At 38.3% G+C, this 19,301-nt stretch overlaps 2 protein-coding genes across 5 annotated transcripts; both read right to left on the bottom strand.

The window, feature by feature from the left end:
* Positions 1-65: 65 nt before the first annotated feature.
* On the bottom strand, positions 66-12,350 carry unkl (unk like zinc finger). Of its 4 annotated transcripts, none has more exons than XM_026347876.1 (16): positions 12,247-12,350; positions 11,380-11,589; positions 9,751-9,927; positions 9,141-9,274; positions 8,893-9,028; positions 8,686-8,803; positions 8,457-8,541; positions 8,045-8,211; positions 7,516-7,704; positions 6,714-6,764; positions 6,448-6,625; positions 6,261-6,371; positions 5,933-6,169; positions 5,338-5,525; positions 4,970-5,227; positions 66-4,795 (listed from the first exon to the last, which is right to left on the bottom strand). In XM_026347876.1, exons 1-16 carry the CDS (start codon positions 12,309-12,311, stop codon positions 4,640-4,642), a joined length of 2,460 nt encoding a protein of 819 aa, XP_026203661.1. In that variant the 5' UTR covers positions 12,312-12,350; the 3' UTR covers positions 66-4,639. The 4 variants fall into 4 exon arrangements, with proteins under 4 accessions (XP_026203661.1, XP_026203678.1, XP_026203670.1 ...); XM_026347893.1 differs by having other exon boundaries at positions 6,261-6,350; XM_026347885.1 differs by having other exon boundaries at positions 8,054-8,211.
* A 4,565-nt stretch (positions 12,351-16,915) lies between these two features.
* gper1 (G protein-coupled estrogen receptor 1) lies at positions 16,916-18,218 on the bottom strand. The gene has a single exon (XM_026347940.1). The coding sequence runs from the start codon at positions 18,008-18,010 to the stop codon at positions 16,916-16,918; it is 1,095 nt and encodes a 364-aa protein (XP_026203725.1). The 5' UTR covers positions 18,011-18,218.
* Positions 18,219-19,301: the final 1,083 nt, after the last annotated feature.

Here is a 19,301-nt window from a genome sequence, read left to right as displayed (position 1 = left end):
ATTTTCTTGATACCAATCTTTGTTACGTAATTATCGTAAAGGCACAGATGTTTTTTAAAGAATAATTGGTCCGTCAGAGAAAAATTTAACAAATCTGAAGAAATGTAAGCTGTGCTTACTATGTTTGTTTTCTTGTTAGAAAAGTTGAATTGGGGAAAGTAGACCACTAGACAGACCAAGGCTCAACAACAAATGACCAGTTTTTAATTATTTCTGTATCTGCCGTTGAATCTTGTCACAATCATCATCTGTCCCCTGTAATTTTACAATTAAAACTGAATTAATAATATTAAAAGAAAAATCTAATTTGGACCACAGCATTAAGAAACAGAAAACAGTCAAATTAAAAAAAAACAAACAAAAAACAAAAAAAAAGCACCTTACAGTCAATGCAGGCCAATTAGAACAGCATATAATGCATAACCATCAAATTCCAAAGTGATTGAGATTATGTAGTTAAGCAAGATCAACAAATAAAATTAACTTCAAAACAGTACAGTAGTGAAGTTTGTATGGCCACTTCAGAAGCACAAATGTCATTCACATTTGACATTCCTTCACTGTAGACAACAATTTACTGACACCGAATCCTCGCTTAAGGTCAGCATGTGCGAGCCAGTATTGCACAAATCTGCCATAAACGTGAATGTATACTTAACACAAAATCAAATGTACAAATACACATTTTGTAAGGATGTGACCCATGCATTTTTGATCATTTCAGTATCAACTCACTATACCTAACTTTAGATAGAAAAAGAAGCAATTAATTACTATTGAACATGAACATCTATTTAAGGTACTAGGTGATTACTTTTTTAAAAACCAGTTAAGGTTTCTTACTGAAATAAAAAGAAGGATGAAATGTAATACAAAAGAAATAACAACAGTACAGGTCTTTGGTAAAACAGCAAAAAAAAAAAAAAAAAAAAAAAAAGGGCTTATGTTCATTAATGTTGTTAAAAGCCATTGGCATAGTCCTGTTTACTCACTAGGAGGATACTTATCCCACTCAATGAAATATTAAAGCAAATAATAATAATGATAATAATAAACCTCATAACAGAATTCCTATCACTCACAATGCTGAACTTTGTCTCAAGTTTCATCTAGATGCCACTTACAGCCCTGGCGAAGATCTAAACCTGCTAACAACTACAGTACGATCTTTCAGATTGTATCTGAATTCTGTTCAAGGGTAAATTTTCCCTTTAGAATACATATTTGGGCAGATACTACAACACCGCTTTGGTTAATTTTTAGATTCTCACACTAGACATCATTAATTTAGTTGGCTCCACAGGCAAAACAAGACTGACCAAAGGACCCTGTGAAATTAGCTGCACCGTACACTGCTGTCAGCATAGGGAAGGCGGGGAATGAAATAATCCAAATATACATTAACTTATGAACTCAGAAAAGGGACAATCCACAGCATACAGTTCTGTGACATCATTCTAAGTGATTTACTAAGTACAGAAACTCAAATGGATTTACAAATGAATAATTCAATCAAATAAGATTTTGTCAAGTTTGATGCAGAAGACTGATTATTTCAAAGTTTCTGAAACATTCAAACATCTAAATGTATAACATGAAAGTACATTAATACCTTTTTCAGTAGCAGCGAAGCTTGCAGAAGTTATTAAGCCTTTACTACACTAAAAATAAGTCAATACAAATATTCTGGCAGTGTGACACAGTGCGAACTTTTTTCTTTTCTTTTTTTTTTTTTAGCTGGTTAATATCTCGCATAACATGCAATACCAGAAGAGTTTAGCCTGACTTTTATGCTGTAATATAATTATGAAAATGCTTAAATACCATAACCTTTCTTGATAATTTTCCACTGAGTTGCTTAATTGTCATTTATGTGAATGTAAACAATGCATTTTCCCATATTTATAAGTAGCAAAAGGTGTACCTGGAGATACATGATTTTCTATTGATTTTAAAGCAATAATAAAAAGATCTTTTTAACACAGTATAAGGTCATTTCAATTAGAGGAACCTAAGCACAAAACCTAAGCAATATCCAGCTAACAGGTTAACTATGGAATTCTTCATTTACTGCAGAATTATTACAATAAAACAAAGTTTAAACTAAAAAAGCATTTTTTAATGTTGCTGTACAAACTCACGAGTGCATGTTTGCATACTCCCAAATGTTGAATTGAAAAACCTAATTTCAAAGACTGAAGCTGCACTGAAAGAGCACCACAACCAAGGAATGAGTGGGTGGATAGCTGGAAGGGAGAGGGGTGGTTTACTTTTAAGGTTGAAGTCAGGGCACAGGCACTGACACCGTTTGTTTCCAATTATCTTCTGCAAAAATACTTAATGGGATTGGGCCAAATACACTGGCATATATAGTATTTATATATACACACACATATGGTCAGACACATTAACGCTTCTACACAACAAGACACACTTTTGCTGAAACCTGTGCACAAGGTTCAACTATGTGCGTTTGCTCTGATAACTGTACACATAACCTTTTGAACTAAGGCAAGGCACTTTAGAGTTAGAGGCCGATATGTTCTAGACAAGGTCAAGAGGCTAGATTCCTATAAAAATCACCATTTCAGGCTTTTAGCAAATACAATACATGCTTTTCTAATGGCTAGGCTATATAAATCTCTACAAGTAAAACTAGCTGACTGAAAAACAGCCTTAACATGTAGCATGTGCCTTATTGATATTACAGCTGCTGGTTATGTCTAAAATGCATTTTAAATTTGCACTTATTTGATTGAAAATTTTATAAATCTAACTATGAAAGTAGAAACTATTAAGTACTTTTCTATTAAATCTTAATATCTAGAACCATGCCATGATTTAACATTAGGAAACATGAAATAGTCAAATTATGTTTCACAGTACACACAAAAGCTTCAGACATAGGCTTATATAGAAAAAGCTAAAAAAAAAAGAAAAAAATAATTAAAACAAAAGAATACCTACAAAGCAGCTTAAAGCAAATTTCTATATACCCTTTAATAAATTCCCAGGTCAACAAAGTGCTTTAATACGAAATCAAACTTCTTCAGAAAGTTGGTCAAAATAATGATGCCTGACTGATTGCATTAAACAAAACTGTTTCATTAAATTAAATTTAGAGTTTAAACAAGATCTGGCTTTACTTAAAGAGGAATACAACATCTTTGTGTTTTGTTGTTTCCTTGGCTGCTCGTTTAGAGACATAGCCCAGGTTCACTAAAATCTTACAGCTGTAAAACATTTCACAAATATTCATATTAAGTAAATGCTGCTGGACAATGCTTCTTATTTTTCTATTAATTACTCCCTCAAATGTTCAGACAATAGAGCCTCTCAACACTGTAGCACGTTCAGATATAATTACCTAAATCAGGCTCTATGAAATGGTGTGAATTAATTAATTAAGTACTTTAATAACTGGCTTATTTGCTCCCAAATCAATAATGTGATTTAGATGCATTCCTCTTTAGTTAAAGAAAAATCAGTTTGGGATTTTGCCCATTTTATGTTTAACATCACCAAAGTAGCTTGAGATTGAGTTCAACATTTTTGGTGGGTTATACTGTGGCTTTTTCTTGCACCAGATATGCAACACTATCATCTGTGGTAAAGTACGGTCAGTGGTTTTGTCTTCAATAAATTATAAAATCTGGTCCACAAGGGCAACAGTATTAGTAGTCTACAGTATACGACAATGGACAGGGCATCTCCCTTTGATATTATACTGATAAGCAAACCCCCCACCCCCCAATTCTCAGACTGGAATAATAAGCTTTAATACAATTTGTGACAGACATATGTATTTTTAAGCTATTTTATATCCATTTGTAGTTAACACGAACATTAAAGTTACAGTGAGACAAGTTTTTCTTTTCCCACCACACAGTCTACAGGAATCTGTGGTATAACAGCTTCACTAAAAATCTTTTTATACACATTTCCATAGTATTTTCTGAAAAGTTTAGGTTTAGGTTGAAATGTCTTTAAATCTGCTCTGGGCAGACTTTAAGTGCAATAAGTTAACATGCTAACTCTAGAGATTAGAGATTCATCCACACTAATACAAAAGTGCAGTGTTAAATATTACCAAAACACAAGCCACAAAACATGGGGGTAGAAATACAAACTCAGCGCTTTTGAGTGTTCAGCCTTAAACCAAGTCTATTGGTCCTGCTATTTTTTAATCTATCATTTTGGTTTTACTGTAAAATGTTGGCAATGCATCTTTGTATTTAGTTTGGGAACCGTGACTGCATTGTGTGCATAACCAAAATGTGAACTTGAAGTGTAAACGAAATTTAGACATCTGGGCACAAGATCCATGTCCTGTAGAGTGTCTGAATCGTGACTGAAGATTTGAGAAAGGGCAACAGAAGGTAACTTCATTTTCTAAATTTGAGTGCATGGCTTTTCAGACCAACCGAGGTAACGTTCATATAAAATGAGCAAAAACACTAATGATTGAATTCCCTGTACATTATCTGATTTCAAACACCGTCTGTTTTGTCAGTCAAACATCATTTTCTTCTAAATTAATTCACTGTATGAAACAGACATTACTATTTAGAAAATGTAATATCTATTAGTAGCTTTTCAAAGGGCTAATTCTTTAAATAGTACCATGAGTAATTGTACATCACCACTTCACTATTTTTGTTCTACAGTAGGGACATTCTGTTTTACTAGGTGCACAGTTCTCACATAGTACATAATGCTGGCAAGGCTGCAGAACAACACAACGATCATGCTTTTGGCAAACTATACATTTCTTTGACTGAAGCTGATATATTACCTGTTGGGGAAGAAAAGAATGTATATCAGCTACAACTTGGCAAATTACAGTTCATGCAGACTTTTAAATAAGCATGCTTGATGACTAAACACAGATCTATAGCTAGCCTGTGAAACTGTGAAACCTACACAGATGCTACAAATGAAATGCTGTGTGTGATCTAGTCTTTCTTACCCCATCTATAAGGTCTAGGTCATTACGCAGCTGACTCTGGATGGAGTGAAGCTTTGACAAGGGGAGCTGGTCCAGCTCTCCATAGCTACGTAGAAGAGGTGTTCCAGGGGTGCGACAAAGCACATCAAAGTCCCCTTGGAGCTCTTTCAGCTTGCGCTCTGTTTCCTCCCATTTCTGTTCTGCCAGTTGCCGCTCTGCTTCGGCCGTTTTTGCTTGTTCCTTTGCTTCATGAGCATCTTTCTGGCATGCTTCACAAGCCTGGAACAGAGTTAGGTCTTGTGATTAAAAAATAAACACACAATGAATAGGGAAATCATTGTGACACGCTACAACATGTACTGTAGCAACAGTTTGTTTACAACACTGACTTGTTTGACTTGATGCCAGGCCTCCTCCCACTGCTTGATCTTCCTCTTGGCCTCATCCAGCTCTCTAAAAAGGCGGGCCAGGTCAGCACTGCTGGTTGTGGATGTCAGGCTGCTGAAGACTGGAGATGGGCTTGGTGAAAAGCTGCCACTTACAAAGTCCCAAATGCTGCTAGCTCCTCCGTTCAAGCCTAGGTGAGTGATGTGTAAAAATCAAAACCAAGAGGAAAAGTGAAATGTGTTGAACTGATACATTATTTGGAGTCATTTAACTTAAAACTGTTGAAGCATTAAAAGTTATAACTCTTGCTGATTTATAAGAGCAGTGATTTGGCTTTTAAATGGAAATCTACCTCTTTAGTTTTCATTGCTTCACCAAGTTGATGCACTGAGAAAAATATGTTTTACTGCAAACCTCTCCGCTTTAAATAATAGTGAGAATGTAAAAGTCAAAGGAAACGTTTAATACTTTAGTCTAATAAGAAAAATATTACAGACCCGAGTAGTGGTGTAGTAAGTGCAGGAGAATGTTATTGACAGATAAGACCCAGAGCTTTTCGGCTCAGCTGGAGCAAAATGTCTGATGCTATCAGCTTACCCAGAGAGTTCTGGGAAGAGGAGGTGGGTGTTCCCAGGAGGCCATGCTCTTGCTTGGCCAACATATTTGAAGGTTGATTTTGCTGAGATACCGCACCAGACAGCAGCGATTGTGACAGGGACTGGGACAGGGAGCTTAGCGGGGAGGTGGAGAGTGATGATGAGGAATTAAAAGAGGATGATCGTGCCAGGGAGCCGGGAATGTTAACAGGAGCAGATCCACCTAGCACCCTTTGACCTGAGGAGACAAAGTCAATTCTGTTAATGCTTTTAAATGTCTGAAAGTCTGTTATAATCAGACCATTTTTGGTCAAACTAGGCATTCTTACTTGCCAATCCTACACTGTTGTCTTGCTCCTCTAACTCCTTATCAAGAGATGCAACATTAATGTCACTAAAGTTGAGGTCCAGAGCGGATCCTGAAGGAAAACAAAAAACATCTGGCTGCCATTTAAATACAAAATGCAGAGTGATAGTCAGGTCAAACAATGTACAGTCAGTTTTCCATGTACTTACCTATGACAGACTCCACCGTGTTGCTCCCTGGATAGAAAGGAGTGGCTTTTGCATTCATAGTTGATAAGGTGGTGGGTGAAGAACTATCTGAGCCAATACTAGAGGCTAAACTCGATGTTATACTGGAGGTAAAACTTGATGCCAAAGGGTTCACCGCAGAGAATACGGTATTTTGTGTCTGAAAGAAAAATCACAAAAAGGTGTTTAATGTACAAACTTGTTTATGAATTCATCAAGCTATTTGCCACAGCTATTTAAATACAAACCTGCTTTTCTTGGTCCATCAATTTTTGACCCACCTGCCCCTTGTTCTTAATCTACAAATGATCAAATACAAAAAGCAGCACATTTCAGTGACAAAATCTTCACCTCTCACATGTAGACACAGACTTTTGTCCTGTACAATTATTCACTCTCCCCAATACAGTTAACCGTGATCTTGGAGCAGTAGTTAAGTTAAGTTAGCTGATCATGATCACTTTGGTCGAGCTCAAGAAATTATTTAAACAAACAGAAAAATATTACTGAGAGCTGGTGGCACTACTCTGTAATCACAACACCAGACTGAAATAAATTCAGCCTACAGGAAAATGTTGTGAGGAGTTACAAACACATCTAACAACAGGCTTCTCAGGTATTGAAAATGGACTACTGATTTGAGATTTATTCAAAACAAAATTATAAAAAAGGGTCAAATGCAACATAAACTACCTAATACTTTAGAGAAATGCTGGCCATTAGCCAACCACCTCAATAAGCACATCAGTTTTGACTGTACCTCACAGATATTGTATGCTGTGCCAAAAATACTACATCTGCACTATTTACAGCTATTATAAAATTGAGTGTTTGGTTAAGAAGTCAAAGAACATGCAACTCTTGAAATGACCTCAATAAGAAAATTTATGGCTAAATGGTACAAAGTTGTAAAATTAAGAATGACATGGCAAACACAGGATGAAAAAACAAAACAGTGACTTCAAAAGAATGACAATGGTATACGTTTTAGGCCCTACACTGTGTATTGTGCTGTATTCTTCCTGAAGCTAAAGAGAGCAGTCTGTGTACCTGATCCTCACGTTCAAAGCCCGGAGCTTTAGGATAGTTAGATGTCAGAGATGAGACACTGGATGTGGTGGACTCTGAACATAAACTACTGTTAGTTAAGGATTTGGGCCTGCTGATGGATCCCACTGGGGATAACAAACTGTCGCTTCCTGAGCTTGGCGTTACAGTTGAGCTATTAGAACATGAAACCTGAGAAAGAGAAGTGCACATGATCTTAATATAAATGATGATGAAAAAAGTTTAATAAATAAAACCATTGTTCTGAATGGACTATGAAGTGTGATGCATAGAGGATAAGGATATCAATAGGTACTTTTTTTTTTTTTAACAAACTATCATCTGCTCCTTAAAAACAATGTGGTAATGAAATGTAAAACAGAAAATACCAAAAATGACAAATCACGGTATGAAATTAAAAAAAGAGAGATATTTCTATAACAATAAAAAACTGTGTCTACCCTTCAACACCTGCAGCCAAGTCAATTTCATTCAGAAAATGTTCCTATTGAAGAACCAACAGAAAACATACACTTCCTACTTGTCCGTTGCTACTGGTTGCACTGGTGGTGGAGTTTCCCCCACTGTTCCACTCACTGACCGGACACTCTGAATACTGCTGAGAGCCCAGCTGGGACTGTGAACTTGACTGTATTGCTGTTAGCAATGAGCTCATGGTCTCTTCTGTAGAGGGAATTCCTGGAAAGATATTAAAGAATGAAAATTAAGCTGCATCAAGTGCACAACAGACTATGTACAAGTTAGTATTTTGTTAGATTGAAGACTGAGTATTTGAAAGAACCCTCTAATACAACAAGACTGAACTTCTTCAATAAGCTTTCTTTTGTCTGTGTCATTTCAACAGATCAAGTATTATAACATAATACAAAACAGAATTACGAGGAATGTATAAAAGTATTTAATCCGGACAAGTGTCCACTTACTTTCTACATGTGCAAATGCACAAAACGGTCCTCTGGGACAATATCCAGTTTGTCGCATGTCATTGCATTTGGTAGATTTGTAGATCTTGGAGAATGAAAAGCAAATCACAAACCATTGTGAAACACAGTTGAGATGTCTGCCCTTGGAAAATAAAACTGTCTACAGAGCCACATCAGTGAAGCTACAACGCCATTATTATGTTAAGTTAGAAAAAGCAAATTCACTCACCTCGGGGTGAAACTGCTGTTCAGTGCGAGAGTGACAATACTGACAACTGTCCCCACTTTCACACTTCGAGGGCTCGCCCCATTCATCCCCATGTTTCACATTTGGGCAAGGAGTTGACCTGAAGTTGTTTTTACTTTCATTAATACATTGCATTTATACAACGCAATACGATTTAATATTTTTAAACCACCCTGGGTCACATCTTACCTATACTTGAACTTTCGAGGATTTCGTCTTCGATCTCTACTGTTGTGGTAATGGGGACAAGCATAGCCCTGTCTGCATAGTCTTGGGGGCTTTGTACACTGATCTGTTTTGTAATTGGCTAAAACAAAGTTGGTATCTGCAAAGAAAACACAAACCATTTGCCTCTCATTTTGCAGGGAAATTCTTCTTTATAATTAACTGTTGTTTGTTCAGCATTTAATTGGGACCATAACTATTAAACTTCTTACCTTGCCACCGGGGATCTTCTGTCAGAGTTTTCTCAATCATTGCTTGACTAGCTAATACTCCAGGCTGCAAATCAGGAATACCTTCCCCAGATCCTAACTGTCCATTCTGAAGGGCCTCTTGTGCTTGGATCTCCCTGTGTTGAAAGAAAAAAAAATTTTTTTATTCTTTGCTCATTAAAGAATAAATGGATTAAATCATCTTGAAACATAACTTGTTAAAACAGCTGTTTAAAAAAAAAAAAACAGCAAATTTTATTAAAGGCATGTTCTATTAATTTAAATAAACTTTATGCTCAGGAAACCTTTGTTTTAAGTCTTGGTATCAGCCGTATGAACTAACGTCAATCAGACTCTTTCAGCACCGCAGAGCTAAAAGGAACTTGTTTATCTAGTATCAGGTGTTTATGTTTTTTTTACAGAGACATTGAGCCAAGCCCTGAAAACCAAAGTGCAAACCAAACTATGATTCTTGTGATCCCGTAATCACTACAATACAGGTATTCTGTTTACATTCTGTCTCAATATGTGACTTTGTTCATGTCTTTGTGAGGATGGCTGGGTGAAACGTTTGGCAGGGAAAAGAGAGGCCACTATTTGCTTTGTATGTCACCTGATATCATAGACTGGAGGTCGGAGATCATGTGGCCCATGAGCAAAAGCACAGTGGAGGCCATTCTTCACACAATGCCCTCGAGCATCTGTCTCATGGATACAAGTGCCTGTCTTGTAATAGCGTAGATGGTACTTTCGCTCTGTGTCACCAGTGGTCCGGTGTAAATAAGGACAGCTAAGGATATAAGGATATAGCATTGACATATTATAATACAAATCAAACATCTGATTAAAAAATATTTGGCATAACTGAAAATAAAGCACAAAAGTGCTAATTAACATGATACAGTTTATGGTATACATGTTTGAAATTGATCCCGTCTATGCAAGCAGTATGTTTCATATGACAGTATTTTTAAAAGAATCAAACAGGATAGCACTACACCACAAATGAAAATATGGTCCAGAAAATTCATTCCAAAGCCACAAAGGTCAAGTTATAAAATGTAATAAAAGAAGCTGATGCTAGCTGCACTTTTTTTTTTCAGGAATAATATTCCACTGTGAATGCAGAGCTGACACAGCAGCAGCGCCTCAAGAAATGTATGGCCAATAAGCCTCTTGAATAAACCAAATTTTCATTTCTTGAGTAGCAACAGTTGCTATAGCAACACATAAGGTCATACAAAAATAGCTTTGACTGGCAGAGGATGAATTAAAATGACTGCAATTGTTCATTTTCCATTAGATCAATTAGTTTTATTTCTTTTTAATGTATGAGGTCCAATTAAATGCTGCCCAATGTTTAATTCCCATTCACACAGACAGTCTGTTGCAGCAAATTAAAAGAGAATGCCAATGTTGCCTGTGTTTACAATTCACAGCTCTATTTCTGTGCCAGTTAATACTGACAGAGGCCAAAAGATGGTATACAGAAAAATACGAATGCTGTGTGGCCACACAAACCAAACAGATACAAGCTTACAGGCATATTGGAAAATATGAATCTATAGAAGAAAATGTTTGTGCAGCAAATCCCCCACTGCCATTAGCTGGAAACAGGACAGAGTCTGTGTCAAGTAGCCTATCTCACATCAACTAAAGGGTGCTTTCAATCAGATATGTTTAAGCTGATACTTATGCTACGTAGAAAATGAAATCTGGTACTTCAGATAGGGGAAGTAAGTGAGAAAAACTGCTCACCAAGTATCTATCACTAAATCAGATCCTATTTCCCTGTGTAAACAAACTCCAGTAACTCTTCATCATGAACCCCTTTTGTGCACAAATAATAAAGTAAAGTAAGTTTTGCATCTTAACTTCAGATTACAATAGCACAGTACTTTCTCTGCAGCTATTTCAAATATAATTCCTTATCCTACACACGTTTTTCTGTTGCCACACAAAGAATGACTCTGAGAAAAGCCTTTTGTGCATTGTCCTCTGCAGACATCCCTATATAACAATTATCTGCATAGTAAATCCTCTTTTGTGTGTGTGTGTGTGTGTGTGTGTGTTGATAATGCATTGCACAAGGTAAAGGTGCTGCAGTCTGTCTGAGTCCCTGAACAGGTCTTTCCACACAGTGAACTGCAGTGATCCTTATCCCAAACATATCTGCAGCTGCATCGCACCGCTGACATTTTCGTGAAGCTGGAGGGTGGCAATGACTGAATCGGGGACTTACTCATCTCCATCTGGGCAAATGCCTGTGGTCTCGTCGTATTTCGTGCAGTACACGTCGGGGCTGTAGTTGAACGTCCCGTCTCTCCTTCGTATGGGTCGTCTTCGCCGCTGGTTGAGAAAATGCCAGTGAAAGCACGTAAAGGGTCTGTGCTGCGTACACTTGTGCTGGAGGAACAGCGGGCACTGCTCTGTCCTGAACTCCTTCAAGTACCTGAAACAACGAGGGGAAAAACAAAAAATGCAGCAGAGTGAGCCACACTTCTACACATCCACTAAGAAATACGTGGAAAACAAAAGAAAAAGTTCAGCGACTGCGTGTTGCCGCGTTATCCCGCTGCTGGCGGAGGCTATCCTGCAGCTTGGGTCACTGACGTAAGCTCGCTACTCACAGAGGAAACTACGCACGCATTTCAGCGTAAGTCCAACCGACGGCGCCTGAGCGTACGTCGACAAATGTGCGTAGCAAGAGGGAACTCAAAATAAGGCCGAGCTATTTACAAGCAGACTGGTTAGCGAGTTCCTGGCTAATCGTGTAGCAGCCCAAGCTGACGGCGTAATATTCAACGGGTTATTCCAAACATTTTCCCAACTCCATAAAACGACCGTAAGCGATTTCGTTACCGAGTGGCGCGTCAATTAAGCGACCGAACATGTCCGTGTTTCGTGCATCGGGGCTGGTGTCGTTAGCGCGCAGTCGGCTGCTGGCTCTGTAACGTTAGGCAGCCACAAAGCCAGGAAAAGCACCATGTTTCAACGCACACACGAGAGTTGAGGAATGCAAGAAATGCAAACCCGCACGGGTGCCCATGCAAATGGCCTTTTCGACAACGAGCGACTTTCTCGTTCCCGTGCGAGCAGCTGTACTCACGTATAGTGGGTAGGTTTCTCGGTTTGAGGAGACGCATTGGCCGCCGTTTTCGAAACCGACGGCATTTTCAGTCAAAACAATCGAGTGCGCATGCGCTCGGATCTGTTGCTCGACTGCACGCACGTCCGCCTGCACACAAGTGCTCTGCAAACAGCAGCGATGCAGGGGGGGGGGCTGCAAAAAAAAACCCAACGACGGCCGTGCTTTATGGCTTCTGCAGTGATACAGCATGCATCTCCTTCTCTAGAAAGCTCACCTTCTCTATACAGGCAGCGAGCTGCGATTAAACGACTTGTGCTAAACGACTTTCTAGTTCTATGAGGACCAGTGTGTACTTTGTTGTCCCCAAAGGAAGTTCAAGTCGTTGCATCACAGTTGCCACCAACCAGGTGCCTCAATTTCATTTATGACAAAAGTAGACACATGTGCACAGTATAATGGCTAATATAGTAAAACAGCACAAAAAGAAGTACAAAATTCAACTTAGACAACCTCCTTGAGCCATAGGCTAATATTCCCATAGCACATGTAATATTGATCCTAATATTCCAACAGTATTGTACATTGTGCATTAATAATGAAATTTGAATGGTATTGAACTTTGCACTAAAATACACAACAATCAGAGTGTGTGTATACCCTGCTTCGATGTGCTCTGTGCAGTACACCATTACAGCATTTACATTTTCATCATGTTGCACCATAGTTGAAGCATACATGGTAGAAGCCTTGCCTGTTTGTTTTTTTTCAGATAGATTTGATCTCTCTCACTGTTACTTACAAAATCAGTGTGCGTGATTGGCGGGGTTGAGGTGTTTAAAGCCTCATGTTTTCTCTGTGAGCCTCTTGCAGGTGGTCATGTTACCTTCAGTTGCACTTCATAGATCATAAACCACAGTGATATACATAAGACTGCTCCTCTTTCTTGTTTTGATAAAGACAGAAAAGGGTTATTCAATATTTTCACCAACAATTAATCCAGTCCACCAGCAAGACACAATAATTTAGCCAGCAACAGCTACACAGTGCACATTACATTTAGCATAAAGCTGTTAAATGATTATGTCAACATCACATTACCCTATAATACATTTCAGTGTTAGTAATAACATTAATAATTCTTCAGGTTCTCAAGATCAATTTTCTTTGTTCTTTTTTCTTATTCCAAAGTTAAAATTTTTCATTAGCTCGTTCCAATGCCACTTTGCAGGTGCAACTTAAAGTTTTTGTTTTCAAATTGCCTTAATATACAACAAATTAGCAATAAGCAATTTGATGAGGTCTGCTTCATCATTACTGAAGCATGTCAAAGAAATCAATGCTGTCTCTTTCCCTCTGCATCTGGGAAGTTAATCTGTTTTACACACCTCTTTTTGTCCTGTAAACCATTTTAATTTACAAATGCAATTATAGGTCTAATCCATTATTCAGCTGCAGAGGTCCACCGAGTGCACTGTGTTGTAATTATGCATATGCCCTGCTCTATCCCATTGTAATTACTTTGACATACTCCTCCCCTACTCAGTTTACCTTTCTGATGAAAACGTGATCAGCTCTCTTTATTTTGTGCATAATTTAAGATGCTTAAGTGCAGATTGTCACACATTTTATAAACCAGGATCCACACATTGTTTCTGAGGATCCCAGTCAATGTCAGCTTATCATGAAACTCATTAGTATCACATTTGTATTGTAGAATCTCTTTCGTATTTGCCCACATGCCCATCTGTGAAAATATCATGACGATTTGCCAGCACCATATCCACTTAAATCAACAAGCTCCACAATCTGTCTCTCCTGCGTGTTTCTATCTTGAAGATAACTAGGGCAATATTATAAAGATAGAGATATTTATCACCTCCATCTTGCTTACAAGATAGTTTAATCAGCATCTTCCAGATGAAGTATTGTGGATGTAAACAACGGAAAAGTCACACCCCTTTTCCTTCTGTGACGTCAGTCACAACAAACCTTTAACCTTACTCAGTAATCTCAGCTGTACACACAGTCCCCCGTCAACATCTTCTCACAAAGTCTCCGATGTTTATTCCTGTGTGTGCATGTAAATGTGTGCATGCATGATGTAAAGATGATCTTTTGCCTCTCCCTCTGGTTTAAACTTGGAGGGTCTTGTACTCTGGTGTCCAGGGGTGGCTTGTTTATATCAATGAACTTGACAGCCCTCATTGCATTATTACTTGCCTGTCTTCCTGTCTTTGCGCCTTCGGTGGCCTTGGGAGGACCAGAACATTCCAGACGCCACACGTCTAAATACCCAAACATAATGCAAACATATAAGCCACTGTATTTTGAACCTGTCTTTATGAAGGTTAACAGTTTAAAGGGCAGAACTGTGAGAAGTAGAACATGCTGAATGCTTTTTTTTCCACGGGGTGGGACATATGAGTGTGTAATGGAAACATCAGACAAAATCATCTTTAGTAACGTGTACCACAAGTTTTGCATTTTTTTGCAGCCCTCTAATAAACAATCACTCAAACAATTCTCAGCACTCTTTTCCCAGGCCGCCGGGACTATTACAGCTGGAATAACATTATGTGGTTTGGACTCCTGGTTTTCCCAGCCAACACCAAGACATTATCTCTGGCTGCCTGATACACAAACATAGAATGAGTCCACAACAGGCTGGCAGTACACCGATTTTATATCCAGAAGAACACTCTTCATTCCTGGTTAAGATGCACAGCATCTGTTGTGCTGTGTTTGTATAATACATACGTGCTTGTAGTGGCAAAAACATCAGTAACACTGAGACTATTCTTTGAACCAAATTGTATTTCAAGGTGCACAGGTGACTGTAAGTACAACTGAATTGAAGAAAGCAGTGCAATATTACAGGGTACCTTTGTATTTGTATTGATAGATAAACAAACTTCTGGAACCTCAAGGTTCTGGTGGAGTTAATGTGCAATTATTGTGTAAATAAGCATCTTGGTCTGTGAAAACCTTTAATGCAATTGTACCTAATATTATGCTCAAAGACAGTCCGGACATCCAGGGGTGGTGTTCAGGATCATAATGAGTCACAATGAGTCTATCAAAAACATGCCATATATATTTGATTTTAGTATTTGTAGTAATTTAATTAGAAATATTTTAATCTCTTCAAGACAAGCCAAGTGAAGTATGCTTTAAATAAATTGTATCCCACGCCCATTACTTTTATCTGATGCTGGCCTTTGCTTTTTATCAGTGTAATTTGCATTAAGACAAATAAGAACAAAATATTGACAAAGCCTCATATTGTCATCACTGAATGATGTGTTTACCCAGTCCAATCCCCTTCTGGCAAAACAACACCTGCCCCTTTGCTATACCACAATATTAACAGGAACGGTCATGAGGTGTAATCACTCAGCCATATCTGATTCGTACATTAACTATAATACACATGGAGCTTTGACAGAAATTTATATCATATTCTCTACAGTGTTTTCCACTCACAGCTTGGGTGTGACCAAGTAAGGAAAAGCGTGTAGCTACACAATTTATTTATTAATCCTTTGTACGGAACTAGCCTTAATGTTAGTGTAAATTAAATCTTTAGTTTAAGTCTAAAAACCATATCCACCAACAACTTACAGTATAATATTAGAAAGAAAAATTCATTTTCTTTATTTTAAAAATAAGAATAAGCAAACACTTGAAATGAAGGCTTACTTATAGATAGTGACAGTTCCTTTTAAGAAAAGAGAAAACTATTTCACTTTAGCACTATTATGATGATTATTATTATATTATTATTATATCAAAAAACATAGTTCTGCATTTAGCATCTAAATACGTTCATATTAATATACTTTATCATTTCTTTAAAGCTGTGTTTGACACCATTTTGCTCATTTTCCACATACCTCCCTTCTTTAAGTGTGTGCACCCACCCAGCCTTGATGCCCTGAATTGTTTTATGTTGCTCTACTGATGAATAAATGACTGCAGCCATTGTGGTGTTGATTCAGATGATGTGAGTTTCTTCATGTTAACCATGTTTACTTCTTACATTGTGCAAGTACGTACGGACAAGCAGGCCTGATTCGATTTTTCATTTTCGTTTTTTCATGCAGCATTTCATTTATGCATGCAGCCTTTGCTATTTGTCTACATTATCCCACATACCCAGAAAATGTTCTTGAAGATTTATATTAGAGATCACAAAATGTGAAATGTTAAATTATTGCCTGTTGTACACAAAATCTGTTCTCTTCTGAGATTCATCTTTCCATTAGTTACCTTTGGACACGCTGTAGTCCCAGGGCAGATGCTGACATTTTGCTTCTCATTTTATTTATTGTATCCTGCTTTGCCGTCTGGCAAAATTTGTGAAGAAATAATACACCAAATACAATCAACATGCAGATAAAACATGAAAATAGCTTTAAGTGCTGTATGTGCAATGTTATCTACTTAAAAGATACACACATAAAATAATTTCCGTCCTTCGTTGACTAGGCATTCTTGGTGTTTTTTTTTTTTTTTTTTTTGTTCAGAAAGTGAGCAGGTTAACTGAGACACTGGTACAACTATGAGGCAAAGCTAAACGACAGTTCACGAACGCTGAGGTAATATTTCACACTGGGTGATATATCACTTTGATATGAAGCATGTTTCATGGACTCAGTTTCATAACAATTGTCCCTCTTCATAGTAATCACACCTCTGATACTTCGCTCCTGACCGGGAGGTGTAAGTCAAGGCTGTGGTGGCAGAAGCGATTGACGACTGACCAGCTGGCCTTCTGTTTAATGAAAAGACGCAGCTTGTCCTGGAAAGTTTCTCCTAGAAAGCTGTAGATGATGGGGTTGAGGCAGCTGTTGGAGAAAGCTGCCAGGTTGACAATGTGGCCTGTGAGTGGGTAGTCATGCCATAGGGTGGTACCAGTCCGCTGCGTTGGGTCAGCAGTGCCCTGCAGCAGCTGGATGCTGATGAAGACGTTCTCTGGCAGCCAGCAGATGAAAAAGACGAGAACCACTACCACGATCATGCGCAGCGCCTTCTGCCGGCGTGGCCACAATCCACGGTGCTTCTGGGCCCTTATGAGGACGCGCCCAATCAGAGAGTAGCAGAGACCAATGATGGAGAAGGGAACCAAAAAGCCAATGGTCACCTCCAGCCACTGAATCTCAAAGACGTTGGCGAAGCAGAAGTGCACCTCGCCCCTGTGCTGGGTCTGCACAATGGTGAAGGGCAGAAGGGTGGCTAAGATGGAGGCCATCCAGATGAGGCCACAGCTGAGCTTGGCATGCTGCATAGTCCTCAACGAACTGCTGGTCATGGAGCTAGCCAAGGCAATGTACCGGTCAAAGCTCATCCATGTGAGAAAGAAGATGCTGCTGTACATGTTGACCTGCAGGAAAAGGGACATGAAGGTGCAGAGGACGGCGTAGTCATAGTATTTCTCATTCAGATTGAAGACCTCAATGAGGGAATCTGCCACCAGGATGAGATCAGCGATAGCCAGGTTTACAAAGTAAAGGTCAGGGATGGTCATCTTCTCTCTGTGGTTCAGGTTCACCACCAGGATTAAGAGGTTACCGATAAATCCAATAGGAAAGAGGAGGATGGTGTACAGGCAGGACAGGAAGAGACCAATAATGTATGAGTGGTATTTGTCTGACTTTTCAGTCAAATCCGTAGTGTTGTACTCTAATGAGGTGTTCAGTTGTTTTGTGCTGTTAAGATATATCCAGACCAAAGAGATTGTCTGCACTTCCATACTGACTGTGGTTGGACTGTCTTGAAGCATTGGCCACGCGTACGTCACCTGTAGCAGCTACATCATTAGACTGTCAGACTGTCTCTTTAAAAGGCGAATCAACGGCGCTAAGTTGACATGCTGTCAGGTTAGTGGAGCAAAACATTTAGGGCTCGTTTGACCCCATGTTGACATCAAAGTTCATCTACCAACAGATTCCAGACACAAAACAGAACAGCACCTCCATGTCTTTCATTTGACATTGGCCTTTGTAATCTGATGACTCACATCATCCACACTGCTCCAAATTGCTGACCTGAGATTAAAGGGTGGCTTTCTTTCTCCTCTTTTGAGTCATCTGATTTGAGTGCTGTGTTGTCTCTCCAAGACCACGTGCATCTTTATTCAGTGAGACACGACCAGAGATGCTATTGCTGTGACACCTGATCTGTAAAGAGGAGAGAGAGAGAGAGAGAGAGAGAGAGAGAGAGAGAGAAAACACATCAGAACGTGAAAGAGGATTAAGTGGAAAGGCAAACAAAGCATGCAAGCAAACAAACAAACAAACAAACAAACAAAACAGCTATCTTATTGAAAGAAGTTAAATGGGAAAACAAAAACAGTGTAGTACTCATTTTACTTAACAGGAATGATTTAGAAATTGTAAAATCAAGTATGAAGATGACATCTGTCCACATAGTTGAGTTTTTAAGGGGATTTTAAATAGGTGGCAGAAAACTAAGTAAGCACATTAACATTCAAGCTTCGGATTTAAACAGATGCATTGAAATCCTCCTTAGAAATCCTCGACCAATCTGAGCTCACTTGAACCAGTTTGTCCGGACTTGATGACTATTAATTGGAGAGATGAAAAAAAAAAAAAGTTTGCTTTTAACATTTAACAAATCAACGTGGAAACCTCTGTGTGTTGATGACTCCGTACTCAAAACCATGTTATATCCAACTTACAGGGTTTTGTTTCCAGTAAACAATCTATGTGAATGCTTCATTGATAACAATAGTCTTCGCAACTGAAATTAAGCATGCACAAACATGACATGCTAAAGCATTTATCATATGTCATATTACAGCTATTATCAAATTTATAGTAAACAATTACAATTACTGAAACATTTATACTTAAAATATATTTGCCGCAGTTTTTGTAATACTCAACATTTTAAAAAATTATCTTTTGGGTTTCTGCATATTTTTTGACCGGCACATTTTCTAAATTTATTAAGTGTACTCTAAAAGTCCAGTTTAACTCATTATATGATTGAATTTACAAGACATGAGGGAATATTACATCTAAACTGATATTATGTGCACCCTGTACTAA

Source organism: Anabas testudineus, chromosome 8 (genome assembly GCF_900324465.2).
Source record: "Anabas testudineus chromosome 8, fAnaTes1.2, whole genome shotgun sequence".
Taxonomy (NCBI): domain Eukaryota; kingdom Metazoa; phylum Chordata; class Actinopteri; order Anabantiformes; family Anabantidae; genus Anabas; species Anabas testudineus.
This window is presented reverse-complemented; position numbering and strand designations above follow the sequence as displayed.

What these genes read in the sequence shown, in the direction of transcription:
- unkl (XM_026347876.1), bottom strand. Translation starts at nt 12,311, where the DNA reads ATGCCGTCGGTTTCGAAAACGGCGGCCAATGCGTCTCCTCAAACCGAG. An exon ending in GAGAAACCTACCCACTATAC is followed by an intron (nt 11,590 to 12,246) that starts GTGAGTACAGCT and finishes TCGTTGTTTCAG; the next exon opens with GTACTTGAAGGAGTTCAGGA. An exon ending in TGCATTTGCACATGTAGAAA is followed by an intron (nt 8,212 to 8,456) that starts GTAAGTGGACAC and finishes ATATCTTTCCAG; the next exon opens with GAATTCCCTCTACAGAAGAG.
- gper1 (XM_026347940.1), bottom strand. Translation starts at nt 18,010, where the DNA reads ATGCTTCAAGACAGTCCAACCACAGTCAGTATGGAAGTGCAGACAATC.